The 17,065-nt window shown below is 55.2% G+C and overlaps 1 protein-coding gene across 1 annotated transcript; it reads left to right on the top strand.

The window, feature by feature from the left end:
* The first annotated feature begins 4,380 nt into the window (after positions 1 to 4,380).
* Positions 4,381 to 7,981, top strand: CIMAP1C (ciliary microtubule associated protein 1C). Its single transcript, XM_068991569.1, has 4 exons — positions 4,381 to 4,501; positions 5,517 to 5,627; positions 6,742 to 6,855; positions 7,503 to 7,981. Exons 1-4 carry the CDS (start codon positions 4,381 to 4,383, stop codon positions 7,979 to 7,981), a joined length of 825 nt encoding a protein of 274 aa, XP_068847670.1.
* Positions 7,982 to 17,065: the final 9,084 nt, after the last annotated feature.

Here is a 17,065-nt window from a genome sequence, read left to right as displayed (position 1 = left end):
TTAGTTGCGACATGCAAACTCTCAGCTGTGGCGCATGGAATCTAGTTCCCTGACCAGGGATGGAACCCGGGCCCCTTGCATTGGGAGTGTGGGATCTTAGCCACTGGACCACCAGGGAAGTCTTGATTCTGCGTCCTTCTCAGTGCATCCTCGGGAGGTACACAGCACCTATTTTGTCCCATTGTCGATGATGTTAACTTACAACACTTGGTTGAGGTGATGCCTGCCAGGATTCTCCCTGTATTTTCTTATTTTTCCCTTTGCAATTAATGAGCGTGTGCCAGCACTGAAAAGTCAGGTTGAGGAAGAAGAGCCAGAGATTGTGAAGGGGCCGTGGGGATATGGGAGGAAGACCAGAACATCTTGGAACCAGGAAGAGGCATTGCAAGAAGGAGGGAGTGGTGGGCCCCTGTGGTCCAGTGCTCCTGGGAGGCCAATCTGACGAGGCTGAGAAGCGGCCACTGGCGGCAGCTCCCACATGCAGGTCACAGTTGAGGTGGAGCGGTGGGTCTGAAGCCAGCTTGTAGGGAGTCAGTGTTAAAGGGAGGGGAGAATGAGGCAGCAGGGAAAACGCCTCTTAGGGCAAGTTGACTGGGGAGAGGTGTGTGTGACCAGGGAGGTACTTTTTATTTTTTTAATTATCTTTTTTCCTATAAAAAATTTATCTTTTTGTCTATAGCAGTAATTAAAAAAATTTTTTTTATTCAAGTGTGGTTGATTTACAATGTGTGCCAATCTCTGCTGTAGAGCAAAGTGACACAGTTATACACAAATAGACATTCTTTTTTTTAAAAAATTTTTTTCTGCTGTGGTTTATCATAGGATATTGAATATAGCTCCCTGTGCTAGATGGTTTTTAATAGATGGGAGAGGTGCGGAGTATATAGAACGTGATGGGAAGGGCCAGATGAGGGGTTAAAGCAAGGAGAGGGTGGCAGCGGACAGTGAAATATTCTCGAGATGCAGAGGAGATGGGAGAGGGTCTTCCCTCCTAAGCCCCAGGAGGGAAGCAGGAGCAGGTCCCAGTGGAAGCTGGTGGTTCTGACAGTGTGGGAGGGAGGCTTTGAGTCAAGGTCAGTCTAACGGCCTCTGTGTGCTCTGTGAGAAAGACGCAGAGCAGAGGGTTGGAGGAAGGGCCAGGTACCAGGAGGGCAATAAGCCATGTTTGAAATGGTCTCTGGGGAGAGGGAGAGAGCAAGCTGACCAGCATGGAGGTGGGTGGCTGGGTGGAATGGACTCAAGTCCTGGGTCTGGGGGCCATGAGTCTGTTCCCAGCAGGTCTTGCAGGAGGGCAGGTCAGACGTGGTGACTCAGGGCTGGGACTTCTCAGCAAAGGAGTTGGAAAAGGTGCGCAGCCTGAAAGATGGGCGGGGGGAGGTGCTGGGTCACTGATGGGGTCTTGGTGATAGAAGACAGTCTGTGCAGTGTCAGAAGTGGAATGGTGAGAACAAGGGATGGTGTTCCTGATAGGAGGGTGAGAAACCCAGAATGCGCTGGGGAGGGTGGCTGGGAGGGAGTGGAGAGAAGGCATTTGGAGACTCTGGGAGAAGGGGGTCTGGGAACTGGGAAGCCCAGGGAGTGGTCAGTGGTCCCTGGGGAGGCCTAAGTGGCCGGGGTAATGTACGAGTTGGGGATGGGGAAGAAGACCATGAACCAAGGCTGCCAGGTTTGTAAGTCAGGACAGATGCCAATCCTGAGAGATGAGGAGGGGCACCCTGGGTACTGGGTTCTTCATGGAGCCATGCCCTTGTCAGGGAGGGGACACTGCCTGGGTGGATACCCAGGAGACCAGCCACCCGCTCCACCTTGAGCTCAGAGGGACAGAGCAGTAGCTTTGGAGAGAACCGAGGGCTGTCTCCAGGGTCAACTAAATTTCAGTTAAAGTTGGAGGGAAGGGAGCCTTTGGAGCAGAAATGGGGTGACCTTCCAGGGTGGTGAGTGTCTCAGTTTCCCTAAAAGAACCAGGCACAAGGATGGCAGACAGCAGCAGCGTGTGTAGTGGGGTCAGAAAGGCTCCTTGGGCCTGAGACGCTTGGAGACCACCACTCTCCACCAGCCCAGGATGGTGAAGGCTGCAGCCCAACATCTGGCCGCTATCAGTGTGAGGGGACCATCAGGACTTGGGCCCAGAAGGCCGCAACGTCCAACAGGAAAAGCTGGCAAGTGTGAGGGTGAGGAGGCGGCACCGCCCGTGGCCCGGGCAGCTGAGGCTGGGCCGATCCCAGCCTTGCCCAGCCCTCCCCTTCCAGAAATCAAAGGCTTTGCTGCCCCTCGGGTGATGAGAAAGACACAGGAAGGAACTGCTGTGCGGGGTGTGGGCACCCTGTCCTCTGTTTCAAGCCTTCAGCCCCTCAAGTCGGGGGCTGAAGCACGCAGCATACCTGGCTGGTCTGCTCTGAGTCCTCATTGTGCCTGCTGGTTGGAATGAGTTCAGAGCGTGGTTTGGTTTCCATTAGATCAGAGGCTGTGATCCAAAGAGAGTTCTGGGTTCTGGTTCTGTCTCTGCTACTAATGTGATGGGAAGCTTTGGGCAAGTCTTGGGCCCTTTTGAGTCCTCAACTGTGTTATCTGTGTACCGGGGCTCTGACAGACACCCTCTCTAAAGCCAGTGGTCATCTGTGCCCAAGATGGAAACCACTCTAGATCATATCCCTGGTCTGAGCTATGAACTGGTAGGTGAAGCAGGCCCCAGGGTCCCTGAGCCGCCTGTTTTTTTGGGGTGAGGGGGTGTCGAGCATTTCCTCAGCCCCGGGGCTCATCCATCAATCATAGGGCAGCTAAACGTCTTCCCTATTCTTCAGTGTTTTCTCTTACACTCCCACCACTCAGGGGATGCTCTTGACCACAAGCACAGGAAGTAGCTTCTTCTTTTTTAAAAAAGTAATTTTATTTATTTTTGGCTATGCATGCACTGAAGCACGCGAGCTTTTCTCCAGTTGCAGCGTGTGGGGCTTACTCTGTAGCTGCAGTGCGCGGGCTTCCCGTGGCGATGGCTTCCCTTGCTGTGCAGCACAGGCTCTAGGGTGCCTGGGCTTCAGTGGCTGCGGCACGTGGGCTCAATAGCTGAAGTTCCCACGCTCTAGGGCACGGGCTCAATAGTTGTGGTGCATGGGCTTAGTTGTTTTGAGGTGTGTGGCATCTTCCCGGACCAGGGATCAAACCCGCATCTCCTGCATTGGCAGGCGGATTCTTTATCACTGGGCCACCAGGGAAGCCCCAGGAAGCAGCTTCTTGAGGCCTCAGCCCCAGCCTCCACCCTCCTTTATTTGCACCCATCCCCTGCCCGAGATGTCAGCAGCAGTCAAATATCCCTAGACATGGATCTCTAAAGACACCATCCCTGGCATAGGAATCTGAGAAGTTATCAGACAGTCACACCTTGCTGTGAAATAATTGGCTTGATACTTTCCCGAGAAAAAATAGACTGCTATAGAAGAGGGGGGAATGTCCAGAATCTGGGGGATAGGTGGGAGGGGTGGAGCATAGACGACCACTCCAGGGGGCTGTGCAGGTAGCAAGAATCCTTCACCCATGACCTGTCCACTCTTTCACCACCTCCAGGGCATCCACCAGGAGTGAGAGTCCCTTGGACTGCAAGGAGATCAGAGTCCATCCTAAAGGAAATCAACCCTGAGTATTCATTGGAAGGACTGATGCTGAAGCTCAAGTTCCAATACTTTGGCCCCTTGACATGAAGAGCTGACTCATTGGAAAAGACCCTGATGCTGGGAAAGATTGAGGGCAGGAGGAGAAGGGGATGACAGAGGATGAGATGGTTGGATGGCATCACCGACTTGATGGACCTGAGTTTGAGCAAGCTCCGGGAGAGAGTAAAGAACAGAGAGGCCTGTGTGCTGCAGTGCATGGAGTTGCAAACAGTCGGACACAACTGAGAGGCTGAACAACAAAGCCGGAGTGAAGAGCTGGGCCTGTCACTCCGCTTCTCCCTTTCTGCTTCTTGATCCAGGGTCCTGGGGCCCCTCAGGCTACTTAGCCAGGTTGGGAGCAGGGACAGTGGGGTTGAGTTCTCAGGGTTCCACAGCTGAACTGCCAGCATAGAATTTCTACACCGCAGTCCAGGCGCCACGGCAACTGGAGGAAATAAACACTCTGGGTTTCACAGTCCAAGTTCTGCAGTGATGTCATCCTTAGCTCCTGCCTGCGGGGCCCTGCAGCTGGCTGCACCCCAGACAGCCTCAGCTGCTCAAGTAGGAGGATTGCTTTGCTTCTCAGCCCTCATGCCGCCTGTGGCGTTGGGGAGAGAGAGTGAACACAGGGGCTTGGGCAGGGGTGCCCGGAACAGGTCTCACCCAGGCCCAGCTCCTTGCCCGGTGCTCCACGTCTCTCAGTAGCTGCTCTGCCCCCCGCTTGGCCCCAGACATGAAAGTGCCCAAGGGTGTCAAGAACCCTGTGTTTTATGGGCAGCAGCCAGAGAAAAAGGTGCCAGTGTCCTCAGGGCATGAGATAAAGCAGACCCCTGTGGTCCTGGCGATGCTCAAAGGTGAGAGCAGGCCCCTGACCTGGGCTTGGGCTCATTCCTCTCTCTGAAGAGAGGCTGAAGGTGTGCTAACCTTGAAGCCCTGCCTCCCGCAAAACCCCTTCAGGCTCTTCTCAAAACCACAGAAGATCTGCACTTCTAAGCTAAACTCCACAAGCAGAATTAACTGCTGGGAATTTGGGGAGGGTGGTGGGAAGGGGTTTGAAGTGAGGCCAGTTTTGGAAAAAGACTAGGGATTCAATGGCATCTTTAGTCCATATTAGCTTTCCTCACTTCCCTTGAATCTTACTCTCAACTGAAAGCAGACAAACAAATTCTTACTACATTGTTGATGACTGAGTGTTGCTGTACATGAGGGTTGTTTAGTATGTGATTAAATGTGTGGGCTCTGTTGGCTACTGTCTTAGAATTTTCACAGTACCAGCTTGTGTGACTTTGTGTGAATTGCTATTTCTAAGCCTCAGTTAGAGGCTGAACATCTGTAAGATGGGAAAAACAAGAATATGTATCTCACAGAGTTCTTGAGAGGGTTAACTGAGATAACCCGTAGAAAATGCTTAGCATGGTGCTCGGCACAGAAGAAGTTCTCAGTTACTTGTAACTATTACTTTTCTTATTATGCATTGCCTGTCCAAGAGAAATTGCATTTTGTCTAGGAACATTGACTTTCCCCAAAGGAAGTGTCTCAATAGTGGGATTTGTGGCAGTGTGACATTAGCAGGAGCAAAGACCCCAGTGTTCTTTTTTTTTTTTAATATTAATTTATTTGGTGGCACCAGGTCTTAGTAATGGCACATGAGATATTTAGTTGTTGCATGTGAACTCTTGGTTGCAGTATATGGGATCTAGCTCCCTGACCAGGAATTGAACCCAGGCCCCCTGCATTGGGCTCCCAGAGTCTTAGCCACTGGACCACCAGGGAAGTTCCTGCAGTGGTCTTAAGCACACTGTATTCAGGGCTTTCCCTGCCTCTGATCTCGCAGGCCCAGGCTGAGGGCTTCTCTCTCCGTGCTCACAGGTCCGGGGCCTGCCCAGTACCTCCGGCCATCCTGCACGGGCTATATAGACCACGATGTCTCCATGTTCCAGGAGCCGGCCTATACCCTGCATGCCCGGCACTCGGAGAAGCGTGAGTGCTTGCCACACCCGTTGTCCCCGCGGGCGTAGGGTTATTACTATTGGATGTTTGGGGTGGTGTGAGAGGGGAGGAGTCATTACCTGTAGCCACAGGCCCCTGGGAGCCCAGGCCTGCCTTGAATGGGACACCCAGGTGGCCTGCTAGGTCCAGAAGGAAGTCGGCAAGGGGCCAAGTTACCTGTCTCTCTGAAGGCATCTCCCAGCTGGCCCTCCTGAGGGAGCTGTGAAGTGACCTGTTGCATCCAGCTGGCAGGGTCCCCTTTCTGACTGGTCTTTGGCTGGCACCCTTCAGCTTTGACTGCTGTGGGTTCACTTGCCAAAGCAGCTGGGCAGGAATAACGGGGATGGGGTGGAGGGAAGGGGGTGGTGGTGGTGGACTCAGGGCCTCCCAGGTGGCTTAGAACCCCCTGGAAGGCAGGGAGCCGAGGGCCGGTGAGAAGCTGGGACCGATGGCCACAGCTGGTGAGAGGGTGGGCCGCGGTGTGTATCTGGGGGTCTGATATCCAGGCACCTTGCTGGGGTAACATACCCTTCTCAGCAGGGGACCCCCCCTTTCTGGGGCTGGATCCTTTCTTCATGCTAATAATAGCCACTGTGGGCCTTCCTGGTGGCTCAGCGGCAAGGATTCTACCTGCAATGCAGGAGCCGCAGGAGACCTGGGTTCGATCCCTGGGTCGGGAAGATCCCCTGGAGGAGGGTATGGCAACCCACTTCAGTATTCTTGCCTGGAGAATCCCATGGACAGAGAAGCCTGGCGGGCTACAGTCCATGGGGTCGCAAAGAGTTGGACATGACTGAAGCGACTTAACACACACACACACACACACACACACACACGCCTATTATTGTCCCCTTGGCACCAGTCCCTGGCAGCTGTTACTTTATCTGTTCCTCTGAACGAGTTCTAGAGAATGTTAGGTCATGTGTTAAAAGATCCATTTTACAGATGAGGAAATAAAGGCTCCCCAAATCCCTAAGAGCCCAAGGCATTAGGAAGGCGCCCTCGGTCCTTTTCTTGGGGAGGGGGATCTTGCCAGGAGACAGAGGCCAGACTCAACCTGGGGCGGCCTCTGGGGTGACCGGCCCTTTGCTTGGCTGCCTTGCAGTGATCGTGGACATACGTAGCCCCGGGCCTTGCTATTTCTTGGATCCTAAGGTAACTCGGTTTGGGATGGCCAGCTGTCCTCAAGTTCCCATGGCAGAACACATCTCTAACTCGCGTAAGATGGGCCAGAAGAGGGAGGTCGGGGGTGGGAGGTCGGGGGTGGGAGGTTGGGGGTGAGAGGTTGGGGGGTGGGAGGTCGGGGGTGGGAGGTCGGGGGTGGGGGTCCGCACTTAGGACCCAGGCAGGAGCAAAGGGGTCATGCATGACTCCCTTGGCCAGGTGTGTCTGCAGATGCTGGCCTCTCCCTGCAAGGTCACTTCAAGACACCCAAGTCACCATGTCTGGTCACAGTACTTAATGTCTGGAGGCCAATGTTTCATGTATGTTGCAGGGTGATACGGTAAAAATATCACAGGGCTCGTGTTATGCTAATGAGCTCACAGACTACTGATTCCAGCACGTTTTCTTGGTGCTGTCACAGGGACAATGACAGCCAAGGGTGACGTTCTGATGATGCTTGGGGTTTTTATATTATGAAGACAGTGTCACAATCCTGATGCCAGGATGGCGAAGTCCCTACCCACCCTCGTCCCAGAGCCCCATGAAAGGAGGTGATGTTCCCGCCCAATGCTAAGATGGTTATAGTAAAGTCACACCAGGCTCACCAAGACCTTGCCCCTCCCTATACTCGTTAGTTGGTCACCAGGAGATTCAGCCTGGTTCCAGCCCTGAGACCCCTCCCCTTTATTCACCTACATTCAGGTCTGAGCCCCACCCCGGCCCCCTGCCATTACCACCTGGAGAAGACCCACCCGCCTGGGGAACGCAGGGCTCCTGAGTACTCATTTGGCTTCCGGTGCCCATACCGAGTGATGGACCCCAATCCGGGCCCTAACCGGTACCAGATGCCACTCCTGCTGGGGCCCAACCTCCCTGCCAACAAAGCTGCTCCTTGCTATAGCTTGGCCCACTTGGACAAGAACTGGTTCTACAAGAATATGTCAAGAGGCCCTGGACCGGCCGCACACCCCCGACCAGAGCCGTCCGTCTATCAGAACCGCAGCCCCGTCTATAGCATGGCCAAGCGCTTTGGCTACCCGGTGGACCACACACCTCGGCCTGGCCCCGGCTCCCACAACGTCCAGCAGGTCACGGCACACAAGCCCCGCCCGCCCGCCTTCACCATGGGCATCAAGCACTCACCCCGCCTGTGCCCGCTGGTCATCGACATTCGTGACTGAGGCCCCTCCTGGTGCACTCCCCCCACCACCCTGTCCCCGGAAGTTATTTTTCTGTACCGAATTGAGCGACTTACCCAGATTTTAAGTAGCAGAGCTGGTGCCTGCTGTGTCCAGCACATAGAAGGCGTTAGATAAACATTTTCATTTATTTATTCCTTGGTTTTGCAAACACAGCTGCTTTCTTTGGGCCCTGCCCTGGTTGAGCAGCTGGGGATACTGCGAGGTGTGGGAGGCGTCCTTGTCCAGGAGATGTTCTGCTGTGGCTCACCAGGGGAGGCAGCTCTGTGTCCTCCAGGGAGCCCCGGGTAGAGGCTCCGGGGAGCTGAGTTCCAGTCCCGCGTCTGCCCTGAGTGTGCTGTGTGGCCTTGTGCAGCTCCCACAACTCTTTGGGCCTCAGTGAAGGGGGAGGAGGCACCTAGAAGATGGCCAGTTTCCCTCCAGCTCCTGAACTGTTTGATTCTGATCCCTGATGGTGGCCAGCATCCGAGAGAGGAGTGAGGAGCAGGGTGAGTGCATGTGAGCACAGGAAACAGGGGCCATGCGGGTTGGGGATGGAGGAGGGCAGTTTTCCTGAGGGAGGAACCCCAGGAATGAGCAGAGACAGTGAGTAGCATGGAGGGTATTCTTGGTGGAGGTAAAGATGAAGAGGACGGCACACAGGTGGGACCAAAGGGTATAAGAGTAGGGATCCAGGGCAGGCGCAGAGGGCGGGCACCTAGGCTCTTGGAGGCTGGCCTGAGACCAGATAGTGGGCAGCTGGAAGGGGACTCAGGGTTTGTCCTCAGGGTGATGGGGCTGGAGGAGATGTGGTCTTTTCAGAATTCCTTGGGCAGTGAGAGAAGGTTGGGCAAGACAGGCAGAGCCTGGAAGCTAGGGATCAGCGTAGGGGGGACGGAAAGGGGAAGGGAGCTGCTGGGAGGAGGGTCTGTATGTCACATGCTGTCTTTGGAGAGTCACCTGTGTGTCCCCACCCCAATCGGTTAGCCCTCTAGCGTCTGGTGGCAGAGGAGAGGAGAGAGCTGTGAATAACCGGTAGGGGGCAGTGTTGCCTCACTCATGAGTCCGGGCAGTGCCCAGAGCCCCCACCCCTTCTGGCCTGGCTGCTTTTGAACTGCCTGGTGCCCGCTCTCCTGCTGGTCTCTGGGGAGGCTGGGGTCTTGGGGGCTGATGTTCGTCCTTCCCTAATTCTTGGTATCCAGATCCCCTGTTCTGATCGCCCTCACTCCTGGGACAAGCCCCTCTCCTAGCTCGCTGGCCGCAGGAGATGTGGGGAGCACTGCTCCCGGGGCTCTGCAACCCCTGGAAGTGAGGAAGGGGAGCAGGAACTGTTGAGGGAGAGGGGTTCAGGGAAGCACGAGAGGAGGCTGAATCTGCCCCAGACCTGATGGCTCAGGCAGAGCATGTTCCTCTGCAGCCTCTGTCCCCGAAGCAGAAGGAGGCAGGAGGAAGGGGCCACTAGGAACCAGTGTCTGATGGTTCATCCCTGTGAATTTGAGCAGTATTCAGGTTTTATCTTTGCTTTTAAATTTTCTCACTCATTTTTGGCCGTGCTGGGTCCTTGTTGCTGCGTGGGCTCTTTTCTCTAGCTGCCGCGAGTGGGGGCTGCCCCCTAGTCGCTGTGCACGGGCTTCTCACTGCGGTGGCTTCCACTGTCGCGGAGCAGGGGCTCTAGGGCACATGGGCTCACTGGTCACGGCACGTGGGCTCAGTAGGTCTTGGACCCTAGAGTATGGCTCAGTAGTTGATGTGCACAGGCTTAGTTGCTCTGCAGCATGTGGGATCTTCCCATACCAGGGATCGAACCTGCGTCTCCTGCGTTGGCAGGAGGATTCTTTACCATTGATCCACCAGGGAAGTCCAATATTCAATTTCATTTTAACTGAAAATGAAAATGGTATTGAAGAACTAACTTTAGGTAGAAAGGAGCAGAGACTATCTTTGGAATATTAAAAAGAAACAAACAACTGAATATTTTAAAACGGGGGCTTGTAGAAAACCCCAGTGGGGTCGTTCCTGACTCTGGGGCTGAAATATCCTCCCCTTCCCACCCCAGCATGCAGGCCTGGGGTATTGTGTCTGTCCTGTCCTCCGTACTCCTCCACAAGTCTGGTCTGGGCAGGCTCAAGAGACAGCCAGCGAGCTCAGGGACCCATCTGTCTTGCAGCAGATTAGAAAGACGTCGTTCTGCCGACAATGCCATTTATCATGGTGGCTGCAAAAATTAGTGATGCTTGGGCTGAATGTGTTGGTTGGGGGTGGGGCCTGGCAGGTGGCAGTGGCTTATGCTCTCCACTGTCACCAGGTCGGGGAAACTACAGGCCAACCTCTGAGTAGGGGTTTTCTGATTTAATGATCAGTTTATCCCAAGGCCCTCCATTAGAAAAAAGAAGAAAACTGAGGCCCAGAGCCAGGGAAATAGCTTTGGCCAGATGACAAAATAATGGCCTGTCTCTAAATAAAGGTCCAGGCTCAGTTCATGACCAAGGTCAGGGCGCAGTGTGTGACCAGGATCAGGGCGCAGTGTGTGATCAAGGTCAGGGCTCAATGTGTGACGGGGTCAGGACTCAGAGTGTCATCGGGTTTGGTAAGCAGAGTCAGGGCTCAGTTTGGGGTGGGTTATTTTAGGACTTACATAGTCTTAATATGGAGAAGGCAATGGCAACCTACTCTAGTATTCTTGCCTGGAGAATCCCATGGATGGAGGAGCCTGGTAGGCTATAGTCCATGGGGTCGCTAAGAGTCAGACATGACTAAGCGACTTCACTTTCACTTTTCACTTTCATGCTTTGGAGAAGGAAATGGCAACCCACTCCAGTGTTCTTGCCTGGAGAATCCCAGGGACAGAGGAGCCTGGTGGGCTGCCGTCTATGGGGTCGCACAGAGTTGGACACAACTGACGCGACTTAGCAGCAGCAGCAGCAGTCTTAATATATTATATTAGGACTAAATGTTAGTTTTTGCCTCTGTGGCTCGGTCTGGGGCAGACCTTCAGCCTCGTGGCCCCAGCCGTTACCAGATAAGGATGGGCCAGGGCTGGGTGTTCGCCCCAGAGCTAGAACTAACCCTTGGTTTGTGGTTCCCAAGGAAGGATAGCAGGCTGGAGGATTCAGGATGAATCTTTGGTGCATGTAGACTTTTTCCTTCTATTTTTTGGCTGCACCATGCAGCATGTAGGATCCTAGTTCCCTGACCAAGGGATTGAAGCTGTGCCCCCTGCATTGGCAACGCAGAGTCTTAACCACTGGACTGCCAGGGAAGCCCCAGGGGGATGAAGATGTTCGAAAGAGAGATGGCCCTGCCAATAATGGGTTGTGGCCTCCAGAGTAAGTAAATGGGGCCTCCCTGGTGCCTCAGCCCACAAAGTGAGAGGGTCATTTAGCTTGAGACAAACCTTTCGACAAAGCAGTCCCCAGTTCTTGGCCTTGCCTCCCCTGTGGTGGTGACCAGGTAGAGGACATGGAGAAGGTCAGTGGGCATGGCCTCTCAGGCCTGTCTGGGCGCTGACTGCACCCCTTCTGAACAACTTGGGGGCCACGCTTGACCTGGCCGGAAGCCCTGGTCTCACCCATGCAGGACTTCAGCCTGTACCCTCAGGTAGTCGGGTCCCAGATCACACAGACACAGTCATTCGTCCATTCAGCAAACATTTGCTGAGCTCCTGCCCTATGCCAAGCTCTGACTGTGCCTCAGAGTCCCAGCCACGCCTTCCAGGAGTTCAGGGGGTGGCTGGGTGGGAGGATGAGAAAGTGCTGTCCCGGTGTGGGCAGACATAGGAAGGTAGGTGAGAGTCATGTGCACGGCAGGATGCCTACCAGAGCTTCTGCCCATCTCTCCCGGGGGTGGGGGGAGCCCACCCCTGCCTGGGCTTGGTGGTGAAACTGCAGTCACATGATCCTCCTGGACGCTGGCCAGGTTGGGGGGGAGTGGGTAGGTGGCCGCCCTTCTGTTGTTGCTGGAGGAACCCTGAGGGCCAGAGGTTACTCTGGCTCCCAGGAGTTGGGAGGATGGTGGCCCTGAGCCAGGAGTCAGAGAGGGGCCCTGCTGGTGGAAACACACTGCCAGACCGCTCACAGGCTCACAGGTAGGGGTTGTGCACACACACTTGTCCTTTACCCACAAATGTGTGGGGACAAAGCACAGACGCTCCTTACAGCGCTGCTCGCACGTGCACACGCATGCACGCACATGCTCAGACCACACACCCTACTTCGCACACATGCCCCAACACCAAACCCACTCACACACACGGACACACACACACCAGACACACGCACGTCCACTATCCCAGACCCTGCTCCCTCCAAGCACCTCCTGATCTCATGCACATACTCACCTGCCCCCAGGCTCCCTTGCGGAGAATCAGAGCAGAGACACCATGAGAACCCCCTCTCCCCGCCACTTGACATGCCCAGGTGCAGATTGGGTAGAGTGGGCTGCAGGCAGGGAGCTCAGGAGGGTCTCTGGGCTCAGGATGGCGTGATTCCTAGCCCAGGGTCGGGAGCTGAGGAGCTGCTGCCTGGCTCTCAGCCCTCCAGTCACCTGATTGGTGAGCCCTCACTGACCAAGACAAGTCAGACTCCTTCTCCCTGCCCCCACCCCTCCTGTTCCTGGTCCTTGGCCCGGGTGGGGACGGGAAGCCAGTTGATGGACAAATGCCCCTGGCTTCCCAGAGGGGTCAGAAGCTGCCTCTCCAAGTTCGCTGGAGGCAGAATCTGCTGCCGACCTGTTCCTTCCGGCTTCTCCTCTCTCCTTGCGGAGTCCACGTTCTTCCATCTGGCTCTTCTCCCCTCCGTCTTTCTGCCTCCCTCTGCTCTCTTCTCTCTGCCTCTTGCTCCACGCGTCTCTCTGCCTAGTTTATCCTCTAGAATAAAGATCGACACTTTCAATTACCCCCAAAATAACAGAGCCTTCCTTGGAGGCCCGCACAAGAGGAGGGTTGGGGAGGCGTGTGTGCATGCGGCCCATGGGTGGGGCTGGGGGGCACCCACGGGGCCCACTGTCCTTTGTTTGCCGTATCTCTTCTGGAGCCTTCATTTTTTCCTGGGAGAGTGGAAACACGTTTCCCTTCAGGGGAGGACGGGAGACAAAAGAGAGAAATAAAAAACTGTCATGGTTTTCTTGTAAACACAGTGTACGGTGCAGAGCGGGGACTCAGCAGGAGAGAGGGACTGAAGGAGAGGCAGGGACAGAGAACAGTGGGGGCTGAGAGACATGGGGAGAAAAGGTGGGGGGCCAGGGGCCATCACTTCAGGGCCTGGGTGGGTGTGGGCTGCCAAGGGGAGGGGGAAGGGAAAGGGCTGATCTCCCAGAGGGTAGAAGGGACTCGAGGACGGGGAAACCCTTATACTGAGTGGCAGACAGGGCCAGGAGGGAGAGAGCCTCTGGGCAGCTATTATTCTCTGAACATCCTCCCCATGCTAGGCTTTGGGGACGCCAAGGTGAGTCAGATAGACACTTGTCTGCTCTTGTAGGGTGTCAAATATACTGGAAACAAAGAAGCAGCTTCGTGTGTTCAGTTCTTGCCAGGCACCACGCATCTACTAAGCTGAGGATCAGACAGGGTGGGGAGCCTGTCTCGTGATAATGCACAGCTGCGGGTGGGGGCACCAGGGTTCCAGCCCAAGACTCCCTGACTCCAGTCCTCCCTTCACACGGTTTCTGCTAGAGGTCCGGGGGCTGGGGAAACGGGTTAGAGACCAGGCTCTGCCGTGTGTGATGTGTGACCTTGAACAGATGCTTCCCTCTTCTGGACTCAGTTTTCTCATCTGAGAAGTAGAGAATGCAGGCTGTTCTGCAGCGCATGTCTGGATGCGGGTGATCCCTCAGCTCCGGTTCGCGGGAGAGTCCGCTGAGGGCGTGGGGAAGCAAAGAACATCTGGTGCTGCGGGGAGGGACTGGTCGGCAGCAGCCACGGGAGGCCAGATTCTGGCTTTGCTCCCTGCTGCCACCCAGTGGTAAGATTTGGGTACTGCATGGGATGGGTCTGGATGGGCTTGTCTAAAGCTCAGAACTGAAAGATGCCTTTCAGAGAGTGTGGTCTGGTCCTGTCTGGCCCTGTTTTGCAGGTGCCTGCAGAGGAGAGGGACTCGCCCCCAGATCACTCAGGGAAGCAGCTTGTGCTGGGGCTGGTCTAGGGCTGGGATTGTCTTTCAGGGCAGGGTACTTCCCCTTAGCCCTGTGGTGTTCAGGAAGTCCCCAGGTAGCCTCAGAGCAAGAGAGGTAGAGCTCTGCTTCCTCTGCTTGATGTCACCTCTTCCAGGCAGCCTTCCAGGATTTCCTTCAGCAGGAAGGGGTCTCACTCCTGTTCTGCAGCCCTACATATATCCTCTCCTTTTCCTCCTGCTCCACCTGCCCTAAACTGCCCTACCTTCATCCCCTAACAAATCAGGGAGCAGGGGGCATTTTGAGACATCAGAGATGAAGGAGGACAATTTCCAACACCTATCAAGCACTGCCAGGAATCCAGCTCTGCCCTGGGACTTCACCTATATTGTATCACTTGAACCTCATAATGACCCCAAGAGGTCAGGACTATTTTTGAGCCTCACTTTTCAGGTGAGGAAGCAGGCACAGAGAAGTGGTGACTCTCAGATACAAAGTGATAAAGCAGGAATTCAAACTCAGGTCTGTGAATTCTCTGGAGAAGAGGAGCCCTTATCTGGAGGTGAAAACTATCCCTGAGGCTATAGGACAATCAGCTGGGATCAGACACTGACTTGACTAGTCCAGGGTCTTGTGGGCTCAGGTCTCAGCTACACCATTGTGCTGCTGTGTGACTCTGGGCAAGGCTCGTCCTTCTCTGGACTTCTGGTTCTTCATCTGTGAAGTATGTGTGTGTGTGTGTGTGTGTTGTGGATTCCTTCAGAAATTCATTCTGGAATTTGGCATGTCCAGCCTCGAGCCCTGGGATGGATTTGTTCCCAGGGATGAGCGAGTGGCAGGTCTGGGAAGGTGGAATGCTAGCCTGGAAGCTGGGGCCCTTGGGTGCGCCTACTGTTTGGCTGTCAGCGTGTGGGGCTGGGGGAATCGTGGGAAGGTGTGAGCTGTAAGCACAGGAGAAGGGACCAGGCTGGGGACAGGTATGGGGTGAGGGGCTGGCCCCTGGGCCTGGGAGCCTTGCTCTCGGCTGCCTGCCACAGAGGGGATTTTTCTTGGCAGGAAACATCCTCATCAATCAGCTGCAATGGGGGACTGACAGGTGGCCACTCCCCGCTGGCCGGGCTTGAGACAGACCCATAAATCCCACTCGAGGCTGGGCTGTAAATCCCTGTGATTCATACTCGGCCACTTGGAGGACAGAGACATTGGGGCCGTGGGACAGGCGGCTCTCCCCTGGGCAGCACAGGTGGAAGAGCTTATTCACCGGCCCGGGGGACACAGAACCTCCCCCTAGCCTCTAAGGGAGGTGTGGCTGCTGACCCCCCAGACATGCCAGGCCCAGCCTTAACCGTCTCTGTTAAGACCCTGGCCACTTCAGTCTGGGTCAATCCTGTGCCCTGGCCTCATCTGGCCTGAATCACACCAGGGGTCATGCTTGTGGAAACTCTGTGTCCTCTGAGGTCATATGGGGGCCTGTGGCCAGGTAGCAACTTCTCCTGCCACTCCTGGTGATGGCGTATCTTGGTGCTGATGAGGACAAGGTGGAAACCAGGGCCGGGTCTGTGTATTTCTCGTTCTAGAGGGCCTGGGGGTCTGAACCCACCACTTCTTGGAGAGGGAAGGGCCTCAGAAACCCTCTGGCCTGGGGCTGCAGTCACTTGTCAACTTCCATCAGGACTTTGTCATACTCAGACGCCAGGTTTTCTTCTCATTTACTGAACATTTTTCTTTAAACTGGCTCACTGCCTTCTCTTAAGCAATATTTGTGAAATCAGGGGTCTGATGTGCTAAGTACACACAAACACACACATACGCATGAGAATATCCACATGAAAATAAACACATAGCAGATGCCCATCTCTGTACTATCTGAAACAGGCTTGTGTCTCGCCATTCTTTTTAAAAATATTTATTTATTTGGCTGTGTCGGTCTTAGTTGTGGCATGCAGGATCCTCATTGCGGCATGCGGGTCTCACGCGGGATCTTTCCTTATGGCACATGGACTCTCCAGTAGTGGCATGAGGGCACCAGAGCGCGCAGGCTTCTAGTTGCCCAGTGCGGGCTTAGTTGCCCTGTGGCATGTGGGGTCCCCTGCATTGCAAGTCTTCTTCCCCTACTTTACAGACAAGGAAACCAAGACCCAGAGAGGCATGGGAGCTCGCCTAAAGTCACACAGCACCGGGGTTATCAGCCGGCCCGGTTGACTCCCGGCCTAGTGCTCGTGTTACAGGGGCATGCTTGGTGTCTGTGAGGGTCAGGGTGTGTAGGCTTTCCTTTCTCCAGGAGCACATTTGGATTCCCAGAGGCCTTTTGGTGACGGGGCCCTAACACAGAGGAGTACCCTGGAATGTGGGCTCCTGGCAGCAGGCTGATGGGCAGGCAGGCGGGCATCCTGGGTCTCCTGGTGGACGAAGCACTGGCCCTCCCCTCTGTCTGCCCTTCCTCTTGGTGCCCAGGGCTCCTGCAGCATCTCAGGACTGCTGGGAGGTGGGGAAAGGGGTCTCGGGGGGAGGGAGAGAGCAGGGCTCCGTCAGCAGCCCTTCCCTGGGGAGCTGCTTACTAAGGCGATAATTAGTGGCAGCAGCTCCCAGGCTGGCAAGGAAGGTGGCCTCATTAGCGAGCGCCTTCCCCTGCACCACTGCCACCTTCCTGCCTTCGGGCTCCTGCCGCCCGTACTGCCGCCGACATCACCCCTGAGACGCGGCACAGTGGCTCTTGCTGGGGACAAGGCTGCCGGCCCCCAGGGAGCCAGGAAGGAGATGTGCGTGCAGGGCAGCCAGGGTGTGTGGGTGTGTGTACACTGCACACGCACGGCCCACGTGCCCCCAGACATGCTCATACGCCAGTGCACGCATACCATTAGTTGTGCACACATAGGGATATGCGTGCTTGTGTGCACACACACAGCCACATCCAGAATACAGAGGCATGTGTGCCTACCTCCAAACAGATTTGCATGGTAATGAGGTCTACCCAGACTCACA

This window comes from Capricornis sumatraensis, chromosome 19 (genome assembly GCF_032405125.1).
Source record: "Capricornis sumatraensis isolate serow.1 chromosome 19, serow.2, whole genome shotgun sequence".
Classification (NCBI taxonomy): Eukaryota; Metazoa; Chordata; class Mammalia; order Artiodactyla; family Bovidae; genus Capricornis; species Capricornis sumatraensis.
This window is presented reverse-complemented; position numbering and strand designations above follow the sequence as displayed.